Genomic DNA, 7,500 nt, shown 5'->3' on the forward strand with positions numbered 1-7,500 from the left:
GCGCACAGTACCCAACGATCCAATCGGACGAAGTACGAAAGAAAGCTTACTGGAACGGTAATGGAACGGAACGGGGATAGCAGACGGCAAGCAACATATATGAAATATGCGTGTTCAACAAATCGTACAGAGGAGCATATGTTACAGCCAAGAAAACAATATTTAAATAATAAAATCATATTATATATATATACATCAACCTACTCTCCCCTCCCTACGGAAGAAATCACAGAATCCCCAACCCAACCCAACCCCGAACCTTCCTCTATCTTTCTTCCACCCCTGCCCCTTCTAGTCCTCTCGGACGGGGAAAACGCTAGCAGAAGATGAAACAATATTAAAGAAATTACAAATTTAAACAAAAATAGGAAGCTCTGGTATAAGCAAACAATATGTTACTGACGAATGCGCAAATAATCCTTTTTACAATAAATTGAAAACCTGTTTGTCTACAGTATGTGAGAAAAATCGTTTTGTGCGTTTTTTCATCGTGGTAACGCGCAACTGAAAGAAACGCGGATTCTTATTTCAATTTTTAGTCAATTGTAGAATCAAATTTCCATAATCGGTATAATAACGTGTGCAAAATATTTTAATTAGTCCTGCCCGTTGGGATATTTAGAACATACGATCGAAGTATTTACAATACGGAACGCTTCCATTTCTCTTGAACAACATACGGCACATATCTTTTTACCACGCGATAGTTTCAACATAAAATGTTTCTTTATTTCATCCTTCGTGGTTTGCTTATGGGATATGATTAGTTTATTTCATATAACAGAATGAATTAAAGGAGAAAAGGTGAAAACAGAAATGAAACGGAACACAGCTGAATCAACTTCAAACCGCACCACCGCCGTCAGGATACAGAGACATGGTAAATCTATAATAATGCTTATCTGCTAAAAATATGAGGTATATTTAAATTTGCTGATATTTGTTGCTATTGTTTTGTATGATTTGTGGTGTTTTTTGAGGTATATTATTGACGCTACACGCCATCAACGCTGGATGCAGGGAGCGGGGTTTATCTTGAGCTACGAGCGAATCTCGTAACTCAAGATAAGACTCCTGGTGTAACCACAGAAGGACTAACTTTTGATGTACAACAGAAACTGTGCAAAACTGATAAGGTAAAGGATCGGTAGGGCATGAGAATCTCAAACCATACATACTAAACCCGTTTCTTTCAATACCAAAGTTCTTATTTCACATCTTCCCTGTCGCTACTCTAGTTTCGTTGCCCTATGCTCATACACAGGCCTCCTCCCCACATCCAGCCAATGATGTGGTGCAGCGTTTTGGCTATTGCATTGTGTTTGTGGTTGTTGTGTGTGGTAAATTTTGATTTGGTGTATATGAAAACTAAATAACTATTGTTGTATTATGGGACCCGTTGCAGTTGCAGTTGTTGTTGTTGTTGATAAACGTGTTTGTAGATCTGCATGTTCAGAGTGTGTAAGAGGTGATCAGTTGGTTGACTATTGTAAGGCTCGCGTGTGGCATAGCACACCCAAAAGTCGGGAGTGCATGTCACACGCAGGCACAAAAGGCTGCTTGTGGATTCATTTAAATATACCATCATGGTAAGGGTTGGATGTTGAAAGGAATAAAATGAAAATGAACAGTTGGTTAACTATAAAGATGAAAATGATCATGGCAGATACGATGAGCTTGAAGAATGAAAAAATAAGAACTGAAAAACCGGACCGGCTTTGGTGAGACACCACGAACCCGGTCTCGCCATGGCACAGGGCCAAAGGCTAAAATCCGTTAACGCTATCCATCCTGGATCGATGGAATGCTCCTGAGGTTGAGTGTGTTGGACCCTGTGTGTTGGCCGTTCTGGATCAATGAACGCCACGCACAGGCAATGCGTGTTACGCTACGAAATCCAACGGTCGATTGAAGCCTCCCTTGCGGTTCATGTACTGCCGATACTTGCGTTTCAGGATAACGTGCACCTCCCCAACATCATTTCCTTCCACCTTCTTTCCTTTGGTCGTGTCAAACCCGCAGAAACCCATGGTTTTCAGCATCTCCTGTTCCTCGGGCGTTTTACCTTCCAACTCGGACTCCGATACCATGGGTTTCATCTGTGTAGCACGTCGTGACGAGGTCGAAGGCATGGGTTTGTCTGAACTGCGCTCAAACGACCTACAATTACAGTAACCAATCAAAGCACAATTAAGTTTTGCAAACGGCGGTTATGCGATTAGCAGGAAGTGGAAACAATGAAGCGAACAGAATGCATTTGTCATTTTACACATCATTTGTACGCTTCTTTCTACTTCCGCTAATTGCTTGGAATGCTTTCAAACTCATACGCTACACTGCTACACTGTTCACCTCGATCTCGAACGCGATCTCGATCTGGATCTTGACTTCCGCCTTCCTCGATCACGGTCTCGTTCCCGATCCCTTTCCCGCTCGGATGAACGTATGCGATCTCTGAAAGGTACAAACAATCTGAGTTTAGATCCAGTATCCCAATATCCCATGAGTTACCAAGTCCACGCCCGGACGTCCTGGGCAGACGAGTATCAAGCAATAAATGCCATCAAAACGGCTAGTCAGTTGAAGGAGACATCGCTAATAGTCCCGATCTGGGTCAATCGATAGGGGTTGATTCTCCCCCTTTTGACGCAATTATCGTGGGCATCCTTTTGCGTTCGAGAACGCATCAAAGGGATGCTGTCGAACGCGTGGGGTGGAACTTCAAAGGAAAACTTAACTCCAGACCAACTTTCGCGTACAAGCAGTCTTCTGCTAGGAATACAGATCAAAGGAACCGAGGAAAAGTACAAACTTACCGCCCGACGGATCGCTCCCTTTCGCTGCGGCTGCGGTCCCTGGAACGCTTCCGGCGCCGCGGCCGCTCGCGCTCCTTTCTGCGCTTGGGAGACGAAGGCATCTTTGCGGGAAGGTTCTAAAAGAAATCAAAGCTCAAATAAGCGACCAAGTAGCGATGGATAAAATGGATTTAACAAATAATTCCGCTTACCGTGCTAAAACATCGGGAACGGCATAACCTAGAACGAGCTTCCGACCGGCTTCCCGCTTCGCACACCCCTCGGATTGTTTCTGAACCTGCTGGGTTTCAAGCGCGGCTCATGAACTTCCAAAATTGCTATTCTAACCCGCATACTGCAGTATGAAAAAGTCGCCTTTTGTGACAGGAACTTTCGACTTCTCACACCGCAGTGATGTAAACGACGAAGCCCTCTCGCTCGCACAAGCCTGAGTTCCGCTAAGAGTGAGCGGGATGAAAAAGACTATTTTGACCACCAACTTCGCAAAACAAACTCGTCGTCTCGTCGTCTGCCCTAGGCCTTCGTGTTTTTCAATCGCTTCAAAGTAATTCAGAGATTTTATTAAACGAACTAAGCGACTGTAGTGCAATAATGTCCAGTAATTTCCGCAACACCACGCTCAATGAGGAAAGAGTATTCGGTGGTGGCCCTAGTCTTCCGCTTTCCACTAGTCATCCGCCTCCGCTGCCACCTAGACCACAGTTTGCGGGCGGTGGGGGGGACATGATGTACGGCAGCAGATATGGATTCCCGGGCCAATCCGGGATGCATGGTTACAGTCCTTATGGAGGATACTCCCCGATGGATTACTATGGGCATCGTGGATACGGTGGATTCATGGGACAGGGCGGCTACGGTGGTTACGGGAATCCGGGGACTTTGAACTATCCAGAGCACAGGCAAGTTCGAAGGTTCACAGGACAGGACAGGGTTTCGTCCGTCAATAATAGTCTAAGAGATGGCTTTTTTATTATAGGTTTATTCAACTAGCAGAGGAAAGCTCACGTCCCGCATTCCAGATACTTGAATCGCTCGTCGGTGCGGTCGGCAATGTTGCCACTATGCTGGATTCCACCTTTTTTGCTGTAACTAGCTCGTTCCGAGCAGTTCTGAGTGTTGCAGCTAACTTGGCCCACCTTAAAGGAACGTTTGCTCAATTCTGGTCATCGTTGGCTCTAGTACGGGCAGCTGTTTGGTTGTACAAGAAGTATGTTGTACGCATTTCGTTTACCACTGACACAAAGCATAACTGTTTCGTTAAATGGATATTTCTTTCAGAATCCTGTATAAACTCAGAATAACCAAAACAGATCCTACAATGGAGGCATTCAAAGAAGCATTCCACATTTCTACCACTGCAAACGGCAACCCATCGGATGGCGCCCAGCGAAAACATTCGTCCTCGTTGCTGGCTGCTCTCTTCATGGGATTTATGCTGTCGGTTCCGTACATACTGATAAAACTATTCGCCCCTAAAATGAACGAAGATACTGGTAAGAGATTTTCAGAAGAATACATGACTCGAATGGAAAATTATGTTTCGAACACTTATGCCTTACAGTGTCGGCAGACCCTAAACAGTGGAACAATCCTTTGGAAGTGCAAGTTCTGCATAACTTCGATGCTTCTAACCCTCAGGAATTGACAATCCGCAGTGGACAAATGCTGCTACTAGCACCAAAGCAAATTCAACTGGACAGGCATCTGCTCAATACTGGGTGGGTGTTGGCCGCTTCAATGGATCGAAAAAACTCCGGCATCATTCCATTAAATTATGTACAAGCTCTAAAGCAGGCAGCAGATACACTGTAGAATTCGACGAGCCTTTAGGATTTGGGTAGTGTTATGTGGGCATGGATAGGGTAAGTGAAAAGAAATATACTCTGTCACTCAGTACTATTGTTTCCGAATGGAATGGAAGATCCACCATTATGCACTAAGGGTGAGAATTGGTTGTGCCTCAAGACAGTCATACCAATTTATTACAGCGGAGTAGCAACGGCAAAGATAAACCGCAAACAATGTTAATTTACAAGGTGCACTTTTTATCGCGCAGCGTTATCTAGCGAATTCCTCCAGACACATGTTCCAGGTTTAAGGTAAGATTAGGGGAGATGTGATTGCCAGGCAGTTGCCATATGGACGAGGCCTGTAGTGTTTACTGAGCGATATAATGTGTTTGGAATGAAATGAAAAACTCTTCCATTCCGTTTAACATTTTCAACAATTAGGTCCAATTTTTCCAAAGTCCAAACAAATAATTAGGTCCAATTTTTCCTCGTTAGACTTCCTCGTTAGATTCAGCGGTTCAGCGAGCAGAACTGACAAAATTGAAACAGCGGCCGTTTGGCAGCACTTCTCTTGTTGTGGCCAGACGTCAAAAGTCCTGGCGCTCCTGAAATTTTTGCCTGCAAAAAAGGCTCAGCTGGTTCCGAGAAAGGTATCCTGCGTTCCGTACCCGCTACAAAACAATAGGGATGAGCGCGTTAATCTTGCGGCAAGGCCTCGAAGTGAAGGCCCAGCAGAGCTCCTAACTCGTTCTACGTCTTCGTGGCAGTATCGTCAGTGGTAGAGTCGTGATAGACGCCGTAAGGCAAAAAGAACAGAAAAAATCAAGCGAAGCAACATCAAAAAGCGGCTCCCGTGTAATAATGACCATGCAAAACAGTACCAACAGCTACGCCGAGGCTGAGGGAGAATTTGCGCCCTGCCCGTTGCTAGCAGATGCCGCAAACTACAATCCAGACACGCTGGATTTGTACCAGGACCAGGAAGCGCAACGATACTGGTTTGCTTGCTTCACCCAGATGCTGCTAAAATTCGAAAGGCAAGCGTCGAACAGCCAACCAAAGGACGAAACAGCGAAGGTTCGGGCGGAACAGTTCCGGAACCATTGTGTGGAGGAGTTTAGCAAACTTAAGAATGGCAAAGGGTAACTAATGAGTGGAGAGAAGCAGATTGAGCTGCCCTGACCCTGATTTTATTTTGTCTTTCCAGCAACTTCACAACACTAGGCATTAGGAATCTTCTCGAAGTGGTGGAATGTGCGTTGAAAAGGCACGGATTTCACGATCCCTGGAAGGAACAAAAGGCTATAGAAAATGACGCTTCGATAAATTTGTTGAACCAGAGACTATGCCAGCTTGATCAGTTGACATGCGTACGGGAAAAGTGGACGGAAATCATTCGAGGAGTTTTAGCAGGTAAACGGTGCATATCGATCGCTTATTGAGAACGGATGTAACATGTCCTCTGTTCGGACCGTAGGTAACATGTTCGACTGGGGGGCGCAGGCTGTGACACAAATTTTAGAAACCAACAGCAGTTTTGGCCTCCAGCAAGCACTGGACCGGATACAGAAAAGACCATGGCTTATCGATGACTTGGACAGTTGGCTTGATAGAATAGAGGTTCGTCAGGGTTTCAGCTTTAAACGCTGTATGAAAAGTGTAGCACCAGTGGTACTGTAATTTGTGATTCTCTTGTACTGTAATTTCCAGGGTGAGCCTCACCGATGCGCCACCATCTTCACTGATAACGCTGGCATCGACTTTGTGCTCGGAATTGTACCACTCGTGCGTGAATTATTAAAGCGCAATACTAAGGTTTTACTGTGTGCGACGGTTAACCCGGCCATCAATGACATTACCTTCTCGGAGTTGGTCAATGTGATCGAGGTATGCTGCGAGCAATGCGAAATTTTGCACAAAGCCTATTTCGACGAGCACCGCTTGGTCCTTCTCGGTAACGATCAAATCGGACCGTGTTTAGATTTCCGAATGCTTTCAAGCGGTACGTGAAACTACCCCCATTTGCAACAAGAACCAACATAACCGCCTGTCTCCAATCTTTATATATCCCATTCACAGAGTTATGTTCAGCGATCGAGAGAAACGGAGTGGATCTTTTAATTATTGTCGGCATGGCCCGCGCTCTACACACTAATCTGAACGCGAAGTTCACGTGCGAAGCGTTCAAGTTGGCTGTTGTGAAGAACGAGTGGCTGGCCAACCGGTTAGGTGGTGAAACGTTTTCGGTGGTGTGTAAATATGAAAGCTAATCTGGCGTTCTTCCTCACCCCGCATCTTGAAAGAACAAATTAGTGACGCCTCAAAAGAAACACTTGAACGACAAGTGAAACGAAACTTCAACTGTAATAAATATGGAACATGTTTATATCATTTCTACAGAAAGCGTTTTAGTCAAACATTGTTGCCGCCAACGCCAGACACAGCCGAACGATTCGATCATTAATCCAGCTTTACCGCAAAGGACGCTCCGCAGGAACAGCCCTGTTCCGCCTTTGGATTGTTGATAACGCGAAAGCCGGATCGTATCAGTTCCGTGTGGTAGTCGATTGTGGCACCGCTCAAATATTCGACAGAGACATTATCGATAGCCACACGAGCTCCGCCATCACCTAGCACGGTATCATCGTCGCCAAGTTGTTTTTCAATGGAAAATTTGTACTGAAACCCCGAACATCCTCCGCCTTCAACGGATACCCGAAGGAACGAACCATTTTGGCAAATTTCCTTTAATCGACTTATGCAGGAATCGCTTAGTTGTACCTGGTTATCTACTGTAGCGGATGATACCAGTCTTCGATGATAGCTAATTTTCGGCATCGATGCGAACAAACTGGAACAGAAATAGACCGTAAACAAAAGGATCCCGAAAGATG

The 7,500-nt window shown here is 45.2% G+C and overlaps 4 protein-coding genes across 4 annotated transcripts in view; 2 read left to right on the forward strand and 2 right to left on the reverse strand.

Annotated features, from left to right (window-relative positions):
* Positions 1-702: 702 nt before the first annotated feature.
* On the reverse strand, positions 703-3,072 carry LOC125950765 (U4/U6.U5 small nuclear ribonucleoprotein 27 kDa protein). The gene is made up of 4 exons (XM_049679022.1): positions 3,008-3,072; positions 2,817-2,932; positions 2,353-2,454; positions 703-2,160 (listed from the first exon to the last, which is right to left on the reverse strand). Exons 2-4 carry the CDS (start codon positions 2,915-2,917, stop codon positions 1,884-1,886), a joined length of 480 nt encoding a protein of 159 aa, XP_049534979.1. The 5' UTR covers positions 2,918-2,932; positions 3,008-3,072; the 3' UTR covers positions 703-1,883.
* Positions 3,073-3,297: 225 nt separating this feature from the next.
* On the forward strand, positions 3,298-4,712 carry LOC125952736 (peroxisomal membrane protein PEX13). Its single transcript, XM_049682406.1, has 4 exons — positions 3,298-3,715; positions 3,793-4,023; positions 4,095-4,309; positions 4,378-4,712. Exons 1-4 carry the CDS (start codon positions 3,408-3,410, stop codon positions 4,626-4,628), a joined length of 1,005 nt encoding a protein of 334 aa, XP_049538363.1. The 5' UTR covers positions 3,298-3,407; the 3' UTR covers positions 4,629-4,712.
* Positions 4,713-4,825: 113 nt separating this feature from the next.
* Positions 4,826-6,999, forward strand: LOC125952735 (4'-phosphopantetheine phosphatase). Its single transcript, XM_049682405.1, has 5 exons — positions 4,826-5,748; positions 5,814-6,019; positions 6,084-6,226; positions 6,317-6,608; positions 6,686-6,999. Exons 1-5 carry the CDS (start codon positions 5,468-5,470, stop codon positions 6,874-6,876), a joined length of 1,113 nt encoding a protein of 370 aa, XP_049538362.1. The 5' UTR covers positions 4,826-5,467; the 3' UTR covers positions 6,877-6,999.
* The window catches only part of LOC125952737 (iron-sulfur cluster assembly 2 homolog, mitochondrial), a 741-nt gene continuing 198 nt past the window's right edge, over positions 6,958-7,500 (reverse strand). The window contains exon 2 of the mRNA XM_049682407.1: positions 6,958-7,457. Coding sequence (XP_049538364.1) covers positions 7,067-7,457 — 391 coding nt within the window. The 3' untranslated portion in view covers positions 6,958-7,066. The remainder of the gene's footprint in view (positions 7,458-7,500) is intronic.

This window comes from Anopheles darlingi, chromosome 2 (genome assembly GCF_943734745.1).
Source record: "Anopheles darlingi chromosome 2, idAnoDarlMG_H_01, whole genome shotgun sequence".
Taxonomy (NCBI): domain Eukaryota; kingdom Metazoa; phylum Arthropoda; class Insecta; order Diptera; family Culicidae; genus Anopheles; species Anopheles darlingi.